The 26341-nt window shown below is 36.7% G+C and overlaps 1 protein-coding gene across 1 annotated transcript in view; it reads left to right on the top strand.

Annotated features, from left to right (window-relative positions):
- The window catches only part of LOC135469267 (uroporphyrinogen-III synthase-like), an 86341-nt gene that overhangs the window by 15688 nt on the left and 44312 nt on the right, over positions 1–26341 (top strand). Inside the window, exon 8 of the mRNA XM_064747881.1 lies at positions 14329–14424. Within this exon, the coding sequence (XP_064603951.1) occupies positions 14329–14424 (96 nt within the window). The remainder of the gene's footprint in view (positions 1–14328; positions 14425–26341) is intronic.

The following is a 26341-nucleotide window of genomic DNA, read 5'->3' as shown; positions in this document are numbered from 1 at the left end:
ATACAAGTATGGCTCATATCTTATTAAATACGTCAGTATTCACAGGTTTAATCCAGCTGTAGGCTACAGTGTATTACTAAATAGCTAGTTCGCCACAAATGACTTCATATTTACATGAGTTCAGTTTGGCATGAAAGTGTGCTCTATATATGACCAATATGTTTATACCCATAACCTGTGTGTAAAATCACGATAATGTATGTAGATTTTTCTTCTTAACGAAGTACTTTTTGTACTTACCTGAGTTAAGTGAGGTACATGTAAAGCACACCAATCTTGAGGAATGGTCCGTTTAACCGTTTCTGGTGATGTCCTGGGATGTTCTTACCACAGGGCTATTTTTGCTATTACAAGTACATATTCTTGCTGTCAGTCAGGTACCTGGCGATTGTTGGTGGTTTAAATCGGGCACTCTGACTTCCTCCACCCATAAACCCAACTGCTGTAATATAAGTGAAAAACTCTTGAGCACATTGTTAAACACCAGTCAGTCAAGTCGCCTGCAATTGAATCATATTGGTTTTCACTTCGTGAGTACATTTTTCACTTAGTGAGTACATTTTTCACTTAGTGAGTACATTTTTCACTTAGTGAGTACATTTTTCACTTAGTGAGTACATTTTCCTATTAGTGAGTACATTTTCCACTTAGTGGGTGCTTTTTCCAATTAGTGGGTAGGTGGCATCCATGGCTCAGTTGGTTAGTGCGCTAGCGCAGCATAAAGACGCGGAAGCCTCTCACCCATGCGGTTGCTGTGAGTTCAAGTCTAGCACATGCTGGCTTCCTCTCAGGTCCTACGTGGGAAGGTCTTCAAGCAACCTGCAGATGGTCGTGGGTTTCCACCAGGCTCTGCCCGGTTTCCTCCCACCATAATGGTGGCCACCATCGTATAAGTGAAATATTCTTGAGTACAGCGTAAAACACCAATCAAATAAATAAATTAATGAGTACTTTTTCCAATTAGTGGGTACTTTTTCCACTTATATATTTAGACAAATTAAGTGTGTTAGTAGCCCTCACAGTTGTGTCCAGTTGTCACCCAATGTTTACTGTTCTTTTTTCACTGACAATAAAGTACTTTCTGGACTTACTGTGTTCCGTGGAAAAAGTGCATGTATGACCATTTTCAGTCTGCTTGTACACTCATTATGCTCTCAGGTATACCATTAACTGGAGTAAGGATGGTAGTTTTCGCAGCAACTCCGTTCAAGCTGACCTAGCTAATATTTACTCTTAATCTGACTAGTTGTCACAAGAAAATAACTGTATGAACTTACATGTGACATTTAAGAGGAATTGTTAAATCTTCATGTCAGCCCCTCGACCTGTAGCTACAGTTGTTTTTTGTTTGTCTTTTTTTTTTTTTTTATCACATGGTACTTTTTGTGCTTTTAAGTTTTAATTGGCCAACTATACAAGTTTAATCACAGCGAGCCTGTCCACCTGTAGGGTACAATATATATGTACATAATGTCTAATAGTCTTGTAAACGAGTCAAATACTAGCTATAAAACTGAAGCTAATGAGTTTGACCTTCACATTGTTACCGTTATTTATGGGGCATTGAGTGACATAAGGGTTATTAACATAATAAGTTTTATTTGGAAAGCATTTGGTCATGATTAATGACAATTGAAATGAACTGGCCAATAAAGATACAAAGTTGCTTTTTTCCCATCACTTGGTAGAACATTGAAAATGCACTCAAACGCCCAGTACTAATTACTTTATTTTCTGCTGACCTATTGCACTTTGAACTTCAGTGAAGTGAAATAAACACACATATATCATTCAAAAGGTCCTGAAGGAATGCAGACTTTAATATAAGTAGTTGTTTATTAATTTAACTTTGATGTTTTGTTTTCCTGAATGAATTTACAAATTGGTTGTCAGCTATCTGAAGTTGATGATGCATACCTTGACGGTATATGTAAATCATGTGTAGATTATCATAAAATGTGGCCATTATATGACTCCCTCATATCTGAGTGCTATTTAAAAAAAAAGCATATTGTGAGCTTAATTAATGAGCATTAGGAAATTAAAATGTTCTGCCCTTTTTGGACCAGACGTGTTGTATTTTGACAGGTAACTCTTCTACATATCAACACGCCGCCTGTGTTAAGAATATGAAACAACACCTGGCTAAAATATGCGCCTGCTTATGAGCAAACTCTAGGCAGACTTTGTACTGATGCATTTTGGATGGCAGAAGCCGTTTTAATTACATGTATTAAAAACTTTTAGCTGAATTCACTACCTTCTTATTTTTCTGTAGACATAGATGCCCAGAAACTATGGTTTTATACACTTTTGTTAGCAGATTTTGTTCCCATTAATTGATACATGTAGCTTAATTCACTTCCTTTTTTTTCCGTAGACATAGATGTCCATAGATTGTGTTTTTATACACTTTCGTTAACAAAATTTGTTCCCATCAGTTGCATTAATTGCTTGTTCCCGTTGAACATGCATCCCATTAATTTCATGTGGCATATTGAACATGCATATTTCGTGTGGCATATTGAACATGCATAGTTCATGTGGCATATTGAACATGCATAGTTCATGTGGTATATTGGACATGCATTGTTGATGTGGTATATTGAACATACATTGTTCATGTGGCATATTGAACATGCATAGTCCATGTGGTATATTGAACATGCATAGTCCATGTGGTATATTGAACATGCATTGTTCATGTGGCATATTGAACATGCATAGTCCATGTTGTATATTGAACATGCATAGTTCATGTGGTATATTGAACATGCATAGTTCATGTGGCATATTGAACATGCATTGTTCATGTGGTATATTGAACATGCATTGTTCATGTGGCATATTGAACATGCATAGTCCATGTGGCATATTGAACATGCATAGTTCATGTGGCATATTGAACATGCATTGTTCATGTGGTATATTGAACATGCATAGTTCATGTGGTATATTGAACATGCATAGTTCATGTGGTATATTGAACATGCATAGTTCATGTGGTATATTGAACATGCATAGTTCATGTGGTATATTGAACATGCATAGTTCATGTGGCATATTGAACATGCATAGTACTTGAGGCATATTGCACAAGAATAATAACAAATACTGCATTCAGTCACATCCAAAGGCACTGTGTTGATGGGGAAACAAGACAGTTGAGTGAGCAAGTTGCTTTGATCTAAGCTCATGTTAGAGATTGCCACTGCCAGAATATAATTCAAAAAATAACTTCATGATAATATGATAAATTTTCGTCCCCTAGGTTTGTTTTTTCATGAGTTGTACAACAACTTCCTGTTGTCCGGGCCTTAAAAATCAAAGGTTCTTATCCCTTTACAGGTTGCTAGGTTGCATGGCATTTGTGTGTTAGGGGCCTCCGTGGCTCAGTCGGTTAGCGCGCTAGCGCAGCGTAATGACCCAGGAGCCTCTCACCAATGCGGTCGCTGTGAGTTCAAGTCCAGCTCATGCTCTCGGCCGTAAGTGGGAAGGTCTTCCAGCAACCTGCGGATGGTCGTGGGTTTCCCCCGGGCTGTGCCCGGTTTCCACCCACCATAATGCTGGCCGCCGTCGTATAAGTGAAATATTCTTGAGTACGGCGTAAAACACCAATCAAAAAAAAAAAAAAAAATTTGTGTGTTAGAGACTTAGAGTTTTATAAAATACAAATGGAGATGATATTCTCTGAGAGATATAAAAGTTTTGGAATGATAGAGTGAGGGACATTTGCTCCAGAACAAAACTTGCCATTGGTAATCCATCAGCTGGCAATTAAAATACTTCTCAGTTTAGACAGCTTCAATAGTAGGGGTGCACAACGATTTGGGGGCCTAAACCTTTAAAATCACTGTAGATATTTTTATTGTATTCCATCAGCGCCTATCCTTGTTGTTTACAGTTATCATGTAACATTTACATCAGTGTTTTTGAAAAACTTGACCAGCCCTCAACGTGTTCATTTGGGTATGAAAACATCGTTCGTGTCAAATGGGCTTTCCAGGGATCAAGAAGTGACCTTTGGACTTTCTTTGAAATTGGTAACTCTTATGTAACAAGATCAAAATATTGCTTGGCAATGTAAATTCTGGGAAAGTTATTGTAAAACAAATTTCAACTAAAAGAAACGAAAGGAACACACCAAGTTTAATGATTCACCAAGTTTAAATTTTGACGTAAGTCTAAGATCTCTTCAGATGTGGGTCTGATCGGTGAGATTTCAAGGCTTGAATACAGCTCCTTTTGTTGTGGATGAGGCTTTAGCTCTGAAGGTTTACCAGGTAACTAGCACGAGGAGGTGGTTTACTTCGAGCTATCTGATTTCCTTGTAAGTGAAAAACTGCCGAGCATGATGTTAGACAACAATTATTTGAGTCAGTTGAATCCATATCTCTCTTCTGTTTCCTCCCACCATAATGCTGGCCGCTGTCGTATAAGTGAAATACACTGTGTTCTTGAGTATGGCATGAAACACAAGTCAAATAAATAAATAAATAAATAAATCCATCTGTCTCTGTAGCGGACACAGGTTTATTAAGTCAGAAGATTTGTCCGGTAACTAGCGCAAAGCATTGGCACTCCAATAAAAATGACCACCATAAAAAAAAACTATTGAGGTCTCCAGCAACTTGCGGATGGTCGTGGGTTTTCACTGGGCTCTGCCTGGTTTCCTCCCACCATAATGCTGGTCGCCATCGTATAAGTGAAATATTCTTGAGTATGGCATAAAACTCCAATCAAATAAATAGGTAAATAAATAAAAACTATTGTGTATAAATGCACTAAACAACTATATTTGTATTTACTCCTGTATCATAAACTGCACTATATGGCAGGTGTTTGTGGTACATCTGTTCGGAAACTCTATCCATTGTGAGTATAGTCATATCATTTGTTTATCCATGTTTGACAGACAGGTAGAGTGTTGTTGCTGGTTACGCTGTCCCCCGACTGAGTTTGTTGTCGGTGGTGGTGGGGAATTCCCCAGGGTAACAACACTACTATCACCACCCAAATATTTATCAATTATGATTGCATCAGCCGAATCATGTAGTCATACGGAACAAGAGCTAGCCAGTGCATTGTGCCCCCAAAAATTCGCCTGAAAAAGTCCTTTTTTTAGTGGCAAATAAAGGTCAGAAAATGACATATTTATATGTCAACTCTATTCGCCCTAAAAGCGTATGTATAATCAAGGATATATTATCTGTTTCATTGTATGATGTAATGAGTTCTGTTGCCTCCATTATGATCGCATGGCAGGTCGTTTTCATTGTTTAGGCATGACCTGCTTACAATGTTAAATCATAGAGGCAGATTTATCCACACAATAATAAAAGAAGTTTTTGTTATCTTTGACAAAAGACCACATTGAATATAGTTGCCATTGAGTTTTTCGTAGGGCAACTTGATTCTTATTGAAATACATGACACCTAAGAAGTGGAATGTATTTCTTCTAATTGGTGTAGATTTCAAGGTTTTCTTCACTGTGTTAACAAGAACTGAAGGGTGTGCAAAGGTTGACAGATGTAATGACTTTATGTCATCTGTTTTCATCACCTGAGCCATTTATTGAAATATTAAATTTGAGTTTTGCTCTATTGCTTTGACCCATTCTTTACATTGCTTTGTAAAGTATGCATGTTGACCAGCTTTAATTGATGTGAAGTTCTGGATCGAGCAATGACTTAAGGCAAGTTCCCTGGTGAGCTATAAACTTTCATGCCATTTTGGTGGATGTAAAGAAGTAACACAAGCGAATACATGAGCATTGTTGAATGTTTATGGATTGCTTAAGACCCTGTGAACCGTGAGGGTGAGGGCATCTTGAAATTCCCTTTCAACGGCCAGTAATTTGAACCTGTACCTCTAGGGTGGAGTCAGCTTGTTACGCCCGTTACTGTAATTCTTCAAGCTTTTCACATGTTTGCAGGGTGTGTATTCAAGCATATTCTTTCTGTGTTGACTGATAACATTATACTTTTTGTAAAGCCCTGAAACTGGCCAAGCCAACCAATGTAGTTTTGTTCCAAAAGTCAGATTATGAATATGCATAAATTGCGCTGCAAGTTGCTGTTTCATATGCGAAAAGGATGAGGAATGAGGGTACACCTGCTTTTGGCTATTGAGTGGGGTTGTGATGCAGGGCTGTAAGTGAAATAAATGTTAATTGAATAAACAAACTGAAGAAACACTATGAATGGAACCAGACGCAGTGCATCTAGGTCATAATGAATTAAAATGTTAAATGTCTTCAAGATAATAACAGATTAAATTCTGTGTTCTTTTGTTGGTTTTTAGGCTTTTTGGAATGCTATCTGGCACTCAGTTTTCAACACTTCTTTTCCTATCCTGCTCTCCCAGTGAATTGAAACTTGATGCAATTGTTTTTAGCTTGCCTGGATGAAGTAAGGCGAGCTATTGTGAGAGGGGGAGAAAGTGTCGGTGTAGGTGTCGGTTTCAGTGTTGGTGTCTGGTTAAGGCTTTTTTCTGCTGTATAATGGGCTCTCATACATAGATTGAAGATTAGGCTTTTTCTTTTAGCTCCTGTACATGTATAATGGGTTCTCATTCATTGATTGAAGGCTAAGCTTTTTTGTTCAGCTCTCTAGTCTAAGGTATGGTATGTAAATGCACATAATCGGATGGAATGTTAAGCTTTATTTTTAGCTCTTGTATGTTGGGCTATCATACATGGATTGGAGGTTAGGCTTTTTTCTGCCCTCTGTTCTAAGGTATGGTATGTAAATGCACATAATTGGATGGAATGTTAATCTTTATTTTTACCTCTTGTACATTAGGCTATCATACATGGATTGAAGGTTACGCTTTTTTTTTTGCTCCGTAGGTATGGTGTGTCAATGCACATTCTCAGATGGCAGGTTAAGCTCCTGTATATAGTGGCAATCATTCATGGATCTCCAACATACAGCGATAGAAAGTTATGTTTTGTTTGTGCTTTTTTTATATATTTCTTTTCACCCGTGTACATCTTCAAAGGGCCTACTGCAGGAAGGTTGAACTGTTTTATTAGGGGTTCGAGCCATTCAGGCTATTGTATCTGTTCGGATTATTTGTTTTTATTATTATCATTATTCTTGGCAAAACTATGGCAGGTTTCCAGCAAAAATGGTTAGCCTGAAGTTTATGAAATTTTAATATGTTTGTCTGTAGGACTTGAAGTTGAGTGTAGGCTTGGTAAGTTGATAATGAGAACTTTCTGGGTTGAAAATTGTACAAGCTAACTATTGGCTGAAAATGTCATGTGACCCAAAAATTCGTTAATAAAATTTGTTTGCTAATAATTTCCACACTTTCACAGATGATGGCCGGCAAATAGTGCTATCTGGTGCAGTTTTGGATGCTGATTTCGAAAATGCAATAATTGCAAAACCGAAAGTGACATCATCAAAACTGAAAGTGGGTATTTCCTTAACCAATGAAGCTAGAGACACCGTCTTAAGGCCTAACATCATCACAATACAAGCAGACATTTACATAACCGAGAGTGAGGTCAGCAAACCGGAAGTAGTACATGCCAAAGAAAAAATCGCCATTTCTCCACGTTTCAAAATTGAAGAACTTCTACAGCTAGTAAGGCTGAAAAACTGATAACAGAAAACTGATACAGCTGTAATGTTCAAAATTGTTGAGTGCAAGGGACCATATACATGTATGTACTGTATGTATGCTGAAAATCTTTGAGTTGTCTTAATAAATATGGGATGTACAGGGCTTCAAACTTTGACAAAAGCTCAATTTACTATATTTTGGCACATTTACAAGTGTATGTTATATAATGCATATCATGTGTAGGATGAATGTAGAAACATTGTAAGTATGCCAGGCGACGTAGTCTGATGTCCTGATCACAATCACGCAAGTTGCAATCAAACTGCAATTTCCCTCAATTTTGAAGGTCAAGTAACAGAAAACTATTGCAGATGTAAAACTGAAAATCGCTGTATGTATGTGTACATGTCCTGTATGTATGATGAAAATCGCTGACCTGTGTCACAAAACACAGGATATGTACACTTTTGAATAATGTCCAAGGGCAGATTTACCACCTTTGGCACATTTACATATACATGCTATATAGTGTAACACAATGTATGGATGGCTACAAAGAATATGTATCATGTACCCCAATCCCCAATGACCAGTCAGTGTATGTTGTGCATGTATTTCTAAAAGTTAGCATTGTTTTGTGCAAACCTTGTCTTCTTTACTATATGCTAAGCAGGCCAGGGTGATTGACAGATATCTACATGTGCCCGGGTCCAGGTGTTTGCTTTCTGACAACGGTCTGGCCAGTAGTAACACAGTCAGTCTGTGCATGGCAGGTCTTGGATTCAGACGTGAAAGTAAAAACTTGCTGTTACACGGGCGGTATTTATTGCATTATTTCTTAGCAAAATCATGTTAAGTCTGAGAAAGAATCGCTGCTTGTCATGGGGAATAGCGCAGCATCATCAAGCTCACCGATATATTTGTGAGAATGCGAACGACCGGCCAGTTGCTTCAGTGATAAACGGTGTAAGGTCACACTTAAGATTTCAAAGCTGTTTATCTAGTTATGTATTGTTTCTCCGCCAATAACTTATACTCTCATATGAAAGATATAAGAGTAAAGAAAAGGCGCTTGGAGATTTGAAGTGTAAATTGTGACGTACTTCTGGACTTAGTCATATATATGTAATAGAGTAAATAGTAAGGGAGATGCTTTGAATGACAAAGATAATTGACATCAGGAAATAGACATTAGGTAGATCACGCCAAACTTGTATTGCTCACGCCAGTCAGTCATGACTGAGTTCGATCCCAGCTAACTGAATTTGTCACGTGATTAAAATTTTCTGAATTTAAACATTTTAAGTATGCTGGTCTTTTTTTCAGTTATGTCGGGAAATGCCATTAAAGTCCGAAAAAGGGTAATTTTCCCCCATATTTGGAGGTATAACCGTAAAGCTGAAAGTGGATGAATGCAAAGGGCCTTATGTGTACAGGTGTATGTGCGGAAAATCATTAAAGTGTCCTAATAAATGTGGGAGTTGCAGGGCTTGAAAAATTAACCAAAGGCTGATTTGCTATATTTGCCCTTTTGACGTCCCCATGTTGTATGATGTACTTTAGGATTAGGGTTAGGATGAATGTACGAGTATTGTAAGTATGCTACCCAACGTAGTTTGACATCCGGATCATGAATCTGCACTTATTTCTTTCCTGCCACGTGTAGTTTTTGCCGCAAACTGCGATTAAATTTCTAAAAAGCGCAATTTCCATCATATTTAGAGATCTCGTAGCAAAATTGTTACAGTTGTAAAGCTGAACATCACTGTGTAATAAGGGCTATGTATGGACTATATGTATGCTGAAAATCGTTTAGCTGTGTGAAAAACAAAGAACATAAACGCTTTCAAATATTTTCCTCAGGTCGATTTACTACGTGTGTCACAGTTACATGTACATATTATATAGTGTACTTACAATGAACTAATCGCTACGAAGAATGTAGGCTGTCTAAATAAGTTGGTTTCATATCAATGCATTGACACCGTTCAAACAACCGGAAGTGACACCACATAGGCTGGTAATACCAGCTTGATCCCCAGAATCACTGCTTTGGCAGCTATATTTGGTTTTAGTTTCATAGGCTTTGTGGATGTTTTTTAATGATTTTAATGCATAGACTTTCATTTCAAAAATTTATCAGTTATATAAACTTCATTTTGTTTTCTGAAGTAAACATGTTCTCTTAAAATTAGGCCTCCATGCAGGGCAACAATTTCTTGTATACAGGGTTTCTGTGACTCTGTTGCTTATGAGGGTTATGGACTTTGCCATACTCAACATTTTTGTAATCGAGAATAGTTTCATGCAGGGATACAATTTTTATGCACATGCCTATCTACATGTAGGAGAACATAAAGGGTATTGGATTCCTCTGGCGATTTTACCATTTTCCTGTTTTGTGGACACGCATTCAGATTGACTTCATTTTGCTCTCCTGTAAACATGGATTTCTACAAGCCTTTCTTGTAGGGCTACAGTTTCTTATGCAATCACTTATGCAGAGAAGCCTTTTGTCGCGCTAGCTACTTTCCGTTGGAAGGAGCATAAGAATTTACCTTTGTGCATAGCAATTAGTCTGGTATACACAGTGTCTGCACAAAGCTTTCCACATCTGTATTATAATTAGCACTAGGAGCCTATGACACTGGCCGATGCATGTGCCTTCCTGTACTGTGACGGAGTCTTCAAACTATCCATGCAGACAATGACTGTTATCAGCTGATTATTTGCTCAGCCAGTCAGAGGCCTGGAGTGGCCAGCCTTAGGGAGTTGGTACTCGAACACCCTACGATGAAGTTTTTTTTTTACTACCATAGCGGACACAACATTTGCTCAGCCATTTACAGTGTTGGAATCCTTCATGGACTGCTGCATGCAGTTCACAATTTGCATATCAAAGACCACAGCCTCAGTATTGTGCACAAACTCCCCACAGTAACGTCTTTACCACCACAACACTTTACAACTTTTATCATTATTCTGATTCCATTGGTTAGTTGATTACTATGGCAGACAAGCTGATAGGATTCTCTGAATGCCATGTTAATAACCACATTAACCAATTTGCTTGGTCAAATCTGACTACCCTGTTATTCTGTTTGTTTTTACTAAAACTGTGGCATGTTTTCGTGGAAAACGTCCATATGCAAGTATAAACTTATGTATGATTATTGGTGGATTTTAGCTTGACTTTGCTAAACTAGAAGTTGGCATGAGGGTGGGTTTCTGGTTAGCTAGTTGACCTGTTAGTGACATGTTAGGTGAGTGTAAAAACTGAGTGAGTGGATTGCACCTCCCTCTCATCAGACATTTCAACACTGTTGGTGAGGGGGATAATTCTTCTTGCCTTGAGAAGTGGTAGCTTTTGTAGGTCTTTTTGTGTGTAATTTGTTATATCCACTCATAACCTTTGTCATATATAATGCAGTAGTGATGCCGATTGTTAACTGTAAGTCAAATCTGGATATCCTCACGACTTAATTGTATTGAATATTTACGTGATAACCAAACTTCTGACTGCAGAGACAGTAACAAATCTGAAGCTGCATGTTCTTCGCTAAAACTCGTGGAAGCATGCACATTTGTGTGCAAGAATAACTTGATTAAAATTGAGTGGACACAGTTGTCACTGTTGTGTGGCATCGCATGTTTGAACGAAGCCCATTATGATGGTTATGGAGAGCTGCAATACATCTCTGCCAAGGGTCGACAGGTACTCCCCACAGGTATGGTTACCCAGAACACCATATTGTGTTATAAAGTGTTTTATTGTTCATTTAGAGCACGTGTGGTTAAGAGTTGCAAGATCGTGCAGTGATATACATAGCTTCAGGCAGTGTTAATGCTGCAGTTTGATCGCAGAGTGTTTAAATATATATGGCCAGCTATAATTTTCTGCTCTTGTGCTCAGCCGTGATGATACATTCAGTTTAATCTGCCTTCCCTCATGTCGTGGGTTTAGACTGGCGAGGTTGTTGAAGGAGAACTTCTGCGGCACAAGCCTCTGGCATTAATTACAAAGGTTTTGTCCGGAAAGGAAATTTTCAAGGTCGTGGCCTGCAAGGAAAAGGTCACTGTTTATTTTTTTGCTTAAAAATTTCTGTAACTGTATCGATGTAAAAATAATTGTCATTGGTTGAAATGTATATAAAACTGCATGACATTTTCCAATTAACATTGCTATTTACACAGTTGTTTGGATTTATAATGTGAGAATATTGCCATGCCAGTAGCTACACATATATTGCATAAATGCCTTGAAGGATTTGATTGCTCACTTCAAGCGTGATACAAGATATTAAGTAGATGATTGCATCAATAAAAGCGCAATGATAAGGTTGATTTTGTACACGATAATACAAACATAGCACTGTGCATTATGCTGTCAGGTTTTGAAATACAGTTAAATTTTCCTGTTTGAAAAATTGTAAATGTAACATTGATATTGCTATAATACTTAAGAGCTGACAGTATATCTAATTTAAAAGAATGACAACCCATGTGTTTTGCATGATATGTGGCAAGAGGGAGGGTAAGGGCTGAGAGTTGGATGTGAAGTAACAGTAGCCAAAATGTAATGATTGTCTTACACCGTGATCACAAGGGTTGATTTGTCCATTCAACTTTGTCTGTATAAAGTCTGTAGAAAATTGTCTGTATTTATGATCCATAAAAATACTGTTTTGGTTTTTCGTTGTAATTTTCTGTTCTAGTTGAGATCAATGGAACTGTCATCACATAAGTTACAGGAAGACCCAGTTTTGATAACCAATCAAAGCACTATAACCTTAAATTTGCGCTTGCACCTCATGTAAATGGTTTTCTGACACTGCTCAATTTATATACTGAACTTTACAGCAGACTTGTACATTGTATTTTGATCCACAAAAACACACTTTTTTTCCCATTTAAACTTTTAGTGTCCATGAAGTAATTTTGAGATTAGGTAGCCAAGAAATATCAGTTTTAGTGTCCATCTCCCTTTTTTTATGTAATTTTTTTTGTGTGTGTAGGAAAGTGAACTGAACCTGAAAGAAGGCTATCTGTGTTTTTCCATTGGGTACAGTGTTTATTGAAAGAGACAGGGTGTAATTAATACCAAGCTGTGGTGACATTGCCTGTGTGTTATGATATAAAGGTACCAGTCCCTGTGGCACGGGAAAGGTTAGAACAATAGGCTCTGATTGAATGACAGAATAGTTGGGAATTGTCTGCGTGATCAGAACACAGTCGGCATTTATGGGATTGACCAAGGAGGGGCTTCCTGGATTTTAAACCATGGAAAGTTTCACCATTGTATGGATTACATCATCATCATTTCCTGCACCATTGTTAAAAAAAAAGCTAGTGCCTGTTGACTCAAAGTCCTTTACCAAGGTGCTACATAGGCAACGAGGATATATATATATATATATACATACATACATACATATACCTGGAGCTGAGTTGAAAGGGAGAAAGTAGGTATTGAAATGTGTGTCATATGAATGTGGTTGTCTCCTAATTTAACAATGGTGTAATTGTATGGAGACCGTCAGTCAGTGCAGTGAAGAGCCTGTCTGGACATGACATTGCCGTAATTTTCTCCTAGTATTAACCTTCCCTTCATCTGTTCCATTCTGATCGTCAGAACTGTGTTTTACCTGTATGCCTAACTTTAACAAGTGTGCACTGTAAGTGTCTACAGTCTGGCATTCAGTATTGGTTGGATTACTTGTGAACACACATATATGTGGATAGGTAACTACTGGTGTCTAACTACTGATATTTGTAGATTTGACAGTTTAGCATGCTGTGATGCTGTTATTTTCTATACTATTTTGAAAGAAACTTCCTGGAGCCACTGTCATAAAACTTACTGTTACTGTCATTCTTCAACCTTTTCGCATGTTTGCAAGGTGTTTATTATGGCATATTCTGAAGGCATTATTCTGTGTAGACTGATAATATTATACTTTTTGTGAAGGCCTGAAACTTAACTATTCCAACCAGTAGTTTTGTCTCCAAAATCAATGTAGAAATGTTCATTAATTGCACTGAAAGTTGCTCTTTCGTATGTGAAAAGGTTGAGGAATTAAGGTACTAACATTTCTTTTTCACAGATGGTTTTGACTAGTTAGGTTTGCATCAGCAGCCAAAAGGCGATCAGGTTTTCGAGGAAAGTTACGGAATAATCTGCAAGTTTTGTTTTCAGAGATAAAGTATTGTTGTTTAAAGTCTGCGAAGTCAGTGACTTGCACAACAAAATGCGGTGTCAGGTGAAAAAAATTCTGAAGTAACAGATTCCAGGAACACACTGCGGATGTTCCAAGGATTGATATATTGCTGAACACAAACTGTACTGATAACTAAGAGCAGGTGACCATGTTTGTTGTATAGAGTCTAGCATGTAGTAAAATTTAATTACTTAGGTTTTTTTTTTTTAAGGAACATCTTAAGCTTTGGAAGTCCGTGAAGTTTGTGAAATCAAACATTCAAGAATTAGCAATTTGCAAAGTACGGTTGGTAGATGTAACTGATTCCAAGAACATGAGAGCTGGAAACAGTTGATGAATGAGCTAGGGTACATGTAGTTATAGGTTTTCTCTTGTTCCCTACCCTGTAGGCAGACATACATGAATATTATATAGGAGGAGGTGAGCGACTCATGATTTAATGTTGATAGATACCAGGCTTCCAGAGATAGTAACTGCATTTTGCTGCATGTCTTCAGTGTTCCTAACTTAAGGTTGTTGTGGTTGTTGTTTCAGGGCCTGCCATCTTACCTGGTCTATTTTAGCCCCTCTGGTGTGAGATACACTCAGGACATATTGCACAGGCATGGGGTCCCCTTGGACCACATTCAGGTGAGCTATCCAGTTTCCCAACACTCTCTTCATTTATGTTTATGTATTGTTAAAAGTGTTATTATTTTCTTTTGTTATTATTTTCTGGGGCCAATGGCACAAGACCCTTTTGACTTAAAATTAAAATATTAAATGTGATTTAAGCCATTGTATTTAACTCTGATCAGTTCAGATTGAGAACATTTAATAAGTGTTAAGGATATATTTGAATCCCTGGGGTGATAGACTGCATATTGTATTGAGATTTTGAAGTCAAAAATTCCTTTGTAGAATTGGCTGTAGCTAACATTAAGACATACATGTGTTCTGTATAATGTTCTTCATAAGCAGAAACATGTGCTTTGGTTTACAAAGGCATGTTTCCATAATTCATTATACTTAGTTAGAAGAGTTATAAAATAAACCTATGATGGAGTGAGCTGAACAAATCTATATCGAGACTATATATGCAAGTGGTTTACATGGTAACATCTTTGTTAGTGATAATTAATGCTCACATATTATATTTCAGCCACTATTGTTTTAATTACTAATAAGAGACTGAGGGGTATAAAAAATAAATCTGACACGGATGGGATTTGAACCTTGGACAATGAGTCCTAAATTTCTCGACCGTGCAGTAGTTCTCTGAAGTGTTTAGGTCAGCATATTAAAGTCTGTCATGTAACTGTACCCATTTCCAGCCTGTGGTTATAACAGTTATTGATGCGTTCATGTATACAAGGTTAGTAATTGCTGCAATATTTATAATGTAATGGCAGCCATAGGGCAAAAGATAATGACATGATAAACGAATAATCTCTAGATCCGTGCTCAAAATATTGGTTGTCGAGTTTTTAGGCAAATGGTATTAAAGATCCTACCAGTAGTTTTATTGCTGGGTATAAACAGAGATCTTATGTTGGAAGTTGTTGTATAGAGGTTATTACATCAACCTCTATTATCATTATGTATAGTTCACTCATCTTTCCCTTTAATTACTTCTAAATATCGTCATTTTGATTTCATCTGGAGGAACATTATATAATTGTTTAAACAGGCCTAAACATTTATAATCAGGTGATTCATGAACTTTGATGTTTCAAATGAGCTTTAATTACTTAATTACATTATTAAGGCTGGTTATACATCCATGTTGATGATAAATTGAGCATCTCTTAAACTGAATGAAAACAAGCAATAAGTATTCACAAGCTAAAATTCCATTGAACATTTGAATTGTAAATACTTACTAAGGGATGGTTTTTCTGGATCACTAGCAGGAATTGTTGTCTGATATAACCCCAGCATGTAAAAGCCTGATTATTTAGCTTGATGAATTACAAATTCTGCTCATTTTGTGGTAAATTCCTCAAGTATGCCGCTTGAGTGGTTTTAAAGAAATGAGAACAGTTGGGTATTTTTTGTTGGAAATATGTGTAATCTTCTCTTGTTAACAAAGGATTATGTTCTCTAAGGTATATTCTTACATATTTTATATGTTCACTAAAGCATTAAGTTATTCCAAATTACATGTATACGTGTGTGGTATTAATGTATCTGTGTTCTTGTTAAAGAAGCTGAGGGAAGTTAATTTACATCAAGAGAATTAAACATAATATAGTTTCCTGCAGGCTTTAATAATCCTAACTCCAAACCTGATGAACTTTATTTCAACAAACAGAGCTAAATAAATATAATGGAAATTAAGGTAAATGATCCGTAATTTCACCCTTGAGTGAGTTGCACATTTGGCCTGATTCTGCGAGTTCTTTTGGTCTTAAATAAAGAGGTGTTTTGGGGTTTGTTTGGAAGGTATGATGATATTCTACAGGAAATCTGTAAGCGCTTAAAGAAATGTTGTTTGTCATTTATTAGCTTATAGAAATGTAATTTTGGGATTAAATTTTTGGTCATTTACCATATGTGAATATTTTGTATCCATGAATTACCCAGATCATTGACACTGACCCGTCAGAATATTTGTACATGATATGTGTATTTTTAATTTATGTTAAAATTTGTGTGATATGTAACAAAAGTTTGATGGTAAATACGGAGTGGACCTGATGATATTGTTTTATTGATCTATCTATGTTAGCCTTTACAGCCTACTGCTACATACTGTCCGCTTTTTGTAGAAGCTCATGGGCTAAACATCTGTCACAATGACATCCGTGCATAATCTGACATCACAACACCAAAATACCTTACAGGGTAAAATGTAGGACAGGTACTTACCAGTGGGCAGAGGTTTCTCCCCGGGTCCTGTCTGGTTCTATTTACCAGGCATAAACCTTACTGTCATCCTGTGTTTAATCCTGTGTTTAATTAAAAACATTCTTGAGTATGACATTATAAATACCACTAATATCATTATCATGGGTGGACTATGTAAAAATTTCATATCCTTTTTCTTTAGTGAACTGAAGGCTTTTCCGGGTACCTGTGTTTTGGGTAAAACCTTGTCACAATATGTCTGCAGTAATGCAGATATGCTTGTATAAACACACCAACAGAAAATGTCCCAAAAATCCAAGAAACTTTTGAAGAGAATTTTGTAAGACCTCAGAATAACTAAGAGTGTTGACACTCATGGTGACAGGTGTCTGCAGTATGAATTTCTTCTGGATGAAGCTGATTGGTCAGTGATCCCAGTAGTGTATTTCTTGGTGCGCTAATTCCTCCATGCGCTGATAGTCATTATCTGCCGTCATGATCTTATCCGATCAAGTATGTCTGGCAGTGCAGAGATAGATGGTAATATTTACTTACATTCAGTCCATGGTGAGAAGAATATCAGTCGTCAGTCTACTTGTAGTGACGGCGGCACTCACATAAATATATGGTAAATAAATTACACACATTTTTGTAGGGAATTTTACAAACTTTATGTCCAAGAGTCGGGTTGGTTATTTCGCAGTAAAGTCAGATTTTGACAGTATTTGTGTATGTTGTATTTCATGTTGGAATTGAGATTTTTTGGAGGTGTTTTCATGATTTACTGGCATTGCAGTTGTGGAGTGGTTGGTACTATACACACAGCCCCGGCAGATCAGAGCAAGTGTAAGCTGACCTCATGTTGTTATGTCTGCCCTCATTTTACTGACACATTTCTGTACAGTGAAGTCAGAACCTTTCAATTCCTCATCGCAAACATCTGGAAGAGGTAATGTTCCATGTCGTAACAGGTTATCACTGTGTACTATATCTGGCATTATTATACCCACGGCTTGATGCAGAACATTGCCCAGTGTAGTAACTACGTCAAGTGTAGTAACCCCTTAACACAGAAGAAAACTCTGACGGTATAACTTCATGCATGTAGCTGCTGCTTTTACTCAGTTTAAAGGATTTTTATGCATTAATTACACCCTTTCTATGAGATTTGTTTAGCTTTTGTTTTGCTTTTGTCAATCTGCCTTTTCTAAAATGTGGCTTAAGGATATCAGCAGTGGCATAATGAGACTTTAAATGCAAATCGTGAGTTTTTAGTGGAGCACATTTGTATTAAATACATTAATCATCTGAATGTAATAAATGTTTCGCTTGGTATTTCCTTTTTTGGGGGTTTTTTTTTTTTACACACAGTTTCAAAAGTTGACTCTGCCTGTGTTTTAATCATAATTTTAACTTGACAAAATGTTGTTTGTTGTGGTTTAATTTTGTTTCTTTAATGCATCCTTAACTCTCCAAGCCAGTTTGAATTTTTGAACAGAGATTCATACCCACTCACAAAATCTTTAAGCGTTTATTCTTTGTTCTTCTGTACGATACGTGGAATAAGTTTGGCTGTCTAAAAAGTCAAATTACCTAACAAATCTAAAAAAGTTAAACCTACTCTGATGTCTTGTAAACCATTTTTTCTCTTTGTTACTGAACAATACAAAACTTTTATGCAAACCCACATCAATATCTGTTACAAACAATCCAAAATCTGATCCCTTACCAAATACCTTAAAGAAACAAACATTACCCCAATTGGGTTAAGGCAGGTCCACCCTTGTACCACAATCTTGGCTGCCATCCAAAAGGATTCAGTCCACCAGGTTTTCCTTTCTCTTACTTCAACCTAATCAATCTTTCTTAAAACAATACTGTTATTTTCTTTCAAACCTTTTTGAAGTCTCTATATTTTGTCATCATAAATACATTGTGATGTTGCTGTTAATGTGTGAAATCTCTCTCCTACTGGTGGTGGTTTATCTCCGTGTATAATGATGTTATGTTACAGTATTTTTACGTGGTTTGGGTTTCTTTCCTTAAAGTCTTGATTAGACCAAGGAAGGTAATTGTTGATAGACTCATATTCATGTTTGAGGCATATAAATTCACTCAAATATAAGTACAATCAGATGTCCAATACCTAAAAGTATGTAACTTCCCTATAGCCAGTCTCCACGACACATTACACATGTTATGTCATCTGTAGAAGCTTGCGCCACCTGGTGGAGAAATATGCCAATCTCTTGGGCGGAAATTGTTAACTGAATCATGGGAAATCTAATGTAAATGGCTCCTACAAGAACTATGATCTCTGTAATCATTGTTGTTATGCAGTTAAGAACACACAGACTATTTTTATATTTCCAAGTTACTCTAAAACAATTACTATCAAAGACATTGTTGTCCTTTTACAAAAGTATCCCTTTTTGTAATTTTTAAAGTTTGTTTCAACACAAACATGTTTGGAACATTTTTTCTCACCATGCACCAGCTGTTTCTCAAACGTTTGCTCTGCAATAGAGAGAAATAAAAATGTTTGGCTGCACACATAATGTGTTAAAGATCAAAGGAAAATGTAAAGCGCTGTGGAGACTAGCTATAGTGAAGTTGCATACTTCTAGGTAATGGGCTTCTGTTACAATATAATGCAGAAGTTTTTCAGTAAATTGAACAAAACTTCAATCTAATTCAATATTTCCTCATGTTTAATCGGCCATTAGGATATTAAAAGTCAGACACTTTTTTAACTGAAATCTACCAAATGATGGAGAATTCGAACATAGACTCTCGTATGAGTGATAGGCAGCTTTCTTATAAGCTTCATTTATTGGTTGGATCTTTAAAGGCTGTCACAAAAATGGATCTCATTTAGGTGCTATGGTGCTGCTTTTCTTGAATGGCTGCTGGGAGATGATTCTGGAAATTTATGGCTGGAGAATAATAGTTTTGGGACATTTATGGCTGGAAGATTATAGTTGTCTGGCATTTATGGCTAGATGATGATAGTTTTGGGACATTTATGGTTAGAGGATGATAGTGTTTGAAGATTTTTGGCTGGAAGATGATAGTTTCTGGGCATTTGTGCATGGAGGATAATGGTTTTGGAGCATTCAGGGCTGGGCGTCAAAGGTTTTGGGGCATTTAAGGTTGGGCATCAAAGGTTTTGGGGCATTTAAGGCTGGATGTCAAAGGTTTTGGGTCATTTAAGGCTGGAAGATGATGGTTTCTGGGCATTTATGGCTGGATTACAATGGTTTTCGGACATTTATTGCTGGATGATGATGATGATGATGATGATAGTTTTGGGACATTTGTTGTTGGAGGACAATAGTTTTGGGACATTTATTGTTGCAGGACAATAGTTTTTGGACATTTATGGCTGGATGATGATAGTTGTGGGACATTTATTGTTGCAGGACAATAGTTTTTGGACATTCATGACTGGATGGTGATAGTTTCTGGGCAGTTGTGGCTGGAAGATGATGGTTTGTGGACATTCATGGTTTGAGGATGATAATTTGGGACATTTATGGCTGGAGATTGATAGTCTAAGACATTTAAGGCAGGAGGATGATAGTTCAAGCGAATCAATTGTGTGTTATGTCATTGATACTGATGCTGGCTTGTGTGACCACTTGTGAGTTAAATTGTACACAGACTTGTCAGATGTTGCCTGTTATCTTAAAGCTGTGTAATGACTTGGGTATTTTCTCATGCCCTTCTGTGTTAAATCCCAGGAGAAAATGATTGATGTTAACTGGATTCCTTTATTATTCGAATGTATTTTTATGATCTATACAAGAACAAAAAAGTCAATTGTGTTTGTGTCCAAGTGATGTAGGCCATTATACTGGTAGTGAGATTAATTCTGCGGTAATTCATTTTGTAGTAAAATGGAACTTAAGATCAACAAATGCACATCAGAATTTGCTTACACTGGTCTGAGTAGTGGTATTACTTTTTGAGCTAAATGCATTTATATGTCTAACAGTGATGTTTATTGCATGCAAGCTACATGATATCTGTGTATGTGTGTATTATGTGTTTCTGTATTGATGTGAGTTTTGCAGATTATAATGACAGTAGATCCTTAATTCATCATCTTTCACAAGTAATCAACAAAACTGCCAATTAAGTGCATTTATATCACTGAAGACAAACAGCCACCCCAAAAAGTCATGTATTTGTAACTGTGTGCATTAGTAACCCAGAGATGGAAAACTGCTTTTTCTTTTGCTGCACATTATCCATTTGTCATTATCCAGTAGTGCCATTGTGAGCATTATATAAATAATTTACTTCCAGATTGCTGTAAATCAAACCTTTATCTGGATTGTGTACTGTCACAAATATGTCTACATGGCTTTGGTTTTCCATTTGTCTTTTTAGGATATTCTTGCAAAGAAAACTTGGCCGCCATCCAAAAAGGATTCAATCCTTCAGCATTATAAATTGCGTCCTTTGTATTAAGTTAGTTGTACAATGTAGAGTATATACACAGAGACGATTTTGTGGTTGTCATAAGTTTGCCTTGCCGAGCACACTTGCCCTGTAATTTTGGCGTCTGGACTAGCCTTTTGTTGATCAGGGAATCCTGGATGTGATATATGTCATTATCTAGGCTATGGTGACATGGTTACTACTAGCACTTTCTTGGGAGTAAAGCGCTTTTGATAAGGCTCTCCACACAAATCCTTTTTCAAACGCTTCGCACTAGTTGCACAGGATCTAGGCTTGCTCCGGGGTTTTTGGAAAGTTCCCAAGTTGGTTTTTACCTTCTCTGATTTCAGACAGCAAATTTAGCTTTACGCAATCAATTGTCTAGATCCGGAAACCTTTGCTCTGCCGGCCATGTTTTTACTCTCTGTATTGATAACGTATATCTTGTTTTTGTTATAAATTATTGTGTACATGATTGCATAAGAAGGCATTTATCAAACAGGACTGGGGCAATGGCTGATTTTGAAGCTGGAGGCATGACACACTTATTACAGTTTGTGAGAAGCAGAGCGTTCCCAGACTTGGGTCAACACTGACAAGTGATCAATAGGGTAGCATCAACTTTTACAGCAATTTTCCAAGTTGAAGGGGAGAATACTGTGTACCCAGGCTGTGGACAGTTTGAACGTCTGTTGTCTGGCTATGATGAAAATGTTTGCCAAGAATGCTGCATGTCAACCTGCCCTGACTGTTAAGAAAGTTGTTTTTCACTGAACTTGTCAGAGGATCAAAGAAAAGTTTCTACTGTCCTAAAGAAGACATAAAAAAACACTGAAGTTTTTTCAAGACACTGATAGTGTTATTTACATTCCCTTTGCTGATAACTGTAAGATTTAAGAAAAAAGAAACAAGTGTGTGTTTCAGGCATTATCCACCTTAACATGCTTAGATGTAAATAATGGTTTACATAATACTCTAACGAGTGTATCATAGAAATTTCATTAAGTTTTTCTAATTTTGCCAGACTTCATCATGTGGAAGATCTCAAGAGTAAGAGTCAAGTATCCCAGAGATGACTGTTTCTGTATTGTCAAGTATCCCAAAGATGATTGTTTCTGTATTGTCAGCTATCCCGAAGATGATTGTTTCTGTATTGTCAAGTATCCCAAAGATGGTTGTTTCTGTATTGTCAAGTATCCCAAAGATGGTTGTTTCTGTATTGTCAAGTATCCCAAAGATGGTTGTTTCTGTATCGTCAGGCATCCCAAAGATGATTATTTCTGTATTGTCAGCTATCCCAAAGATGATTGTTTCTGTATTGTCAAGTTTTCCAAAGTATTAACTTGAAACAAATAATAAGTATAAACTAATTTTGTTTATATACTAAAGATTCCTGTACCTTTTCAGTCGCCTCAGCCACAGTTCAAACCCCACTTCTTCAGTATTTCCAGATTTAACACATAGTGTTGACATACATGTATATTGACAATAAAATTGACTTTATTCCTTCACCACAAGTTGTAATGATTGCTAGCAGCTCACTTAATCAAGTTAATATGGTAGCTTGAAAGGTGAGGAGTGTCAGGCACCATTTCTTCATGGATCAGTTATGTTTCATTCAGTGAATGTACTATTAAATATCTTTAGACAGGCCCTCTGTGGCAGAGTGATCAATGGGCTAGCTCAGCAGATTGATACTATGAGGTCAAGCCCAGCTCATGCTGACTTCCTCCTCGGTCGTATGTGAGAAGGTCAGCCAGCATCCAGCAAACAATTGTGGGTTTCCACCACAGGCTCTATGGTTTCCTCCCACCATAATGCTCTTGTTGTAGTGGATAGAAGTGAAATATTCTTGAGTACGGAGTGTAACACCAGCCAGATAAATAAATACATTAAATATATTTATTTATGCATGGAAATTATATCAGTTAAGTGTCACTTCATGCAGATGCCTTTGTTCGAGGTGATGGTTTATCTTACATCGAAGTACAGTTGTCATTTATGGTGGCGACCTTTTAATACATGCATTGGATACTAGACCTGAGTGAGAGCATGGTTAGTCATGGATAGTCATCAATTATGGACCCGAGTATTCTAACCTGTTTTCGTGACTAGGAATATGTAATTCTACAAGTTCAAAAGTCCATAGTCCATTTATGTAAATGGGTAGTGTTTTTTTTTTCTCTCTCCAAATCATATGGGACATAATCAGACGAAACCTGAACCTGGAAGCATTTGGTTTCTGGTTTTGATGTTATCTGTTTACAAGTGTTCTCATCAATTGATTTTGTTCGTTCATGTCATTATTGTCAATTGAGGATTATCCTGTCTAATTGGCATTAACTGCACTGTGCGTGTACATACATGTAGGACCCTTTCTCAACTGTTTGTGAATTTGATAGGGTGTCGGTAGACATAATGCCGTATAGTGGCCAGGCTGTCTGGAATATATGCCTCCATCCCAATCACTATCTATTGACAGTTGAGATAGTGTGTTCAAATCCGACTCTTCCAAACTTGTCTGCAACCTAGCATCAAGAGATATGTCAGGTACCTTGTTAAATGTGGACTTGTTTCATATCTGGGACCGCTCAGTTTCACTAAAGTCATGTAGGTAGCCAAAAATTACTATCTGGCTTGTCCTATCTGAATCTGATCTTTAACACATCATCACTTATTTGTCCAAGTGAATTCTTACTGCCATATTTTGGGTATTCAAAATGGTTCTTTCACTTATTTGTGTATAAAAACAGCAATTCTGATGGATATGAAGGTTTGACCACTCTTGCCGATAGAAGGTGGGTAATTGTGTTGGCTCAGCAGGTCTTTCTTCAGATCTAAAATACAACAATCCAGTGTGTTGGAAATTGTCTATGATTTAGATATTTGCATGGCTATATTATCCTTTTCCCACGATGGGTTTTCTCTAAGTTGTATATTTATCTATTGAAATATCTCAGAGTATCACCTATCTTACTATCAACTGTCTTAGTAATAAAACATGAATGAAACAAATATGTGACCGAGAGAAGTTGGGACACTTGGCATAACGATTGGTTTAGAGTAGATTTGTATAGCACTGAAATCTGCTGCATTCAGATATATTGTTCTGACATTGCATACAGGACATGCAGCTTGCTTATTGTTTTAGGAAGTATAATCCCAGGATATGCAACCTTATTAGCTGCAGCAAGCACCTCTGTATATAATAGTCTCTTGGTGGGTTGATCAGTCAAATTTTTGATATCCCATCTTGTGGCAATTAACAAGGGGCTTGAGTGCAAAATCATATTGACTTTCTGCTGGATGTTGCAGCTATTGCAAATTTGAGCTTGCTTCTAGCTTTTTTTTTTTTTAAAGTGCCATATTGTATATGCATGCATGTGTATTATTAAAAGCTGATTGGTTTTGTCGTATGTTGACTTGTCTGATCAGTGTTAAAAGCTAAGATGCACTGGCTGGCCGTTTTCACAGTACTCGATGACATTGAGTGGCCGGGTAGCTCATCACATGGAAAAGCTGCCTTTTTCCTAGACTACTTTTTCACTTGCTGTTTGCTGGCATGATTCATTAGACATGTCTTATTGAACTTGGTTAGGTTACAGATTCAGACCCGAGCCAAATGGCTGTGTTTGAGTTTCACCGTACTTGACACTTTGTAATCTGTAACTGTCAGGAAGCCAGCTACTGGAATTAATTTGAACAAACTCTTTGGAGGTCTTCCATACTTGATGAAGACATTAAAAGAAGAGGAAGGAATGGTTGGATTTACTGTACTTTTACATTATGGAACGTTTTTTCAAACATATTTTAAAAAAAGATGATGGTTTATAAAATTGGAGCCAAATGCATGTCATGAGGGAGATAGATGTGATCAAATTTTAGGTGTTTAGAAAGTTATTAAGGCAGACATTTTGTCAGTGAGTGATGGTCATTGTGGAGCAAAGAACTCCATGTTTTAGTTAATAAATGCTTCCATTAAGCATATTCAAAGCAAGATGGTGTCTGACTTGAATTGTTAAAGTGAAGATGAGAAATTGCCATAGTATGACTGTGGTTAACCTAAAATGCAACATCACCCCAAAAATTGGGTATCAGTCCAAAAAAAATTTAACATCCTTATATGGCAAATAGTAAAGTCACACTATATTTTTTTGGAAAACTCTGTGGTTTGTCAAATGATGCAACTGCCAAACACTATGTCATGTACATGTATTTCTGCAAGCTTAGTAGTTTTCATTTTGTTTAATTTCTTTGTATGGTGAATGTCAAGATTTTAAGAATGTTTTTGCTGCAGGAAATCTCTCCGAGACTCATAGCTTCCTGCTTTGTTTGGAGTAATCTCCCTTTTCTCTCCTGTTTTCTGGGAGATTAGTAATTGATAAAAAGTTTGTATAGGTTTTGCATTTACTGGAATTTTTGCTACTCCTTTCAAAGGTACATGTTTTTTTATTCTGAAGTATGATTGCATCAAATACTCATGGAAGACTATTTATGTAGTGTTCTTTATTTACTGTACACATGTATATCACTCTTTAAAAGAAAACAAAAATAATGCCAAAATCAGATGAAAGTATGTGAAAACTTATTTGCAAATATGGTCTTTAATATTTTATTTGTTTTTTTTAAGGAGTAAAGGGTATTTGAAAATAATTCTGTATGGTGGGTATTTGGAACCACCTATTTATTGTCATTGCATAATAATGTTCATACTGAATGTAAATTTGTGGTTGAACAATCCAGGTTAAACATATTTATTTGCTGAAAAAACCAAATTCTTAATATATTTGTTAAAGATGTGTTACATCTGCATTTATATCATTACTATACAAAGACATCATATCCCAGGAAGAGGTTCTAAATTATCAGCGTGCAAAAATTATTTTCAGGTGTCTTTTTCTCTTAAAAAAAAAGTAAAAAGATATTGAAGACCACATTTACAAGTAACTTTTTGCACTCTTTCCTCTGAACTTCATGTTTCATGATTTCACCAACTTTAAATATGAAGGCTAACTGTAAAAGCAAGCATGTGTTAACATACAATGGGAAGGAAAAAACAATGTTCAAGATACAGTTATGAGAATGCATATAAAAATACAGATAGATGTATAATACCTTGTATATTTAAATGGGTTAATGTCAGATTTCTTGATGTCTTGCATTGAGCAATCAGTCATGAGGTACTTTCCTCTTTATTGTGCAGTTATCTTGCTTTTTCTGCCAGGTGTGTTATACATGTACAAAGTGGACTGGATCTGGTAAAAGACACAGT

This window comes from Liolophura sinensis, chromosome 6, assembly GCF_032854445.1.
Source record: "Liolophura sinensis isolate JHLJ2023 chromosome 6, CUHK_Ljap_v2, whole genome shotgun sequence".
In the NCBI taxonomy this organism is placed as follows: Eukaryota; Metazoa; Mollusca; class Polyplacophora; order Chitonida; family Chitonidae; genus Liolophura; species Liolophura sinensis.
The sequence above is the reverse complement of the archived record's forward strand: the minus strand, read 5'-3'. Positions and strand labels throughout refer to the sequence as shown.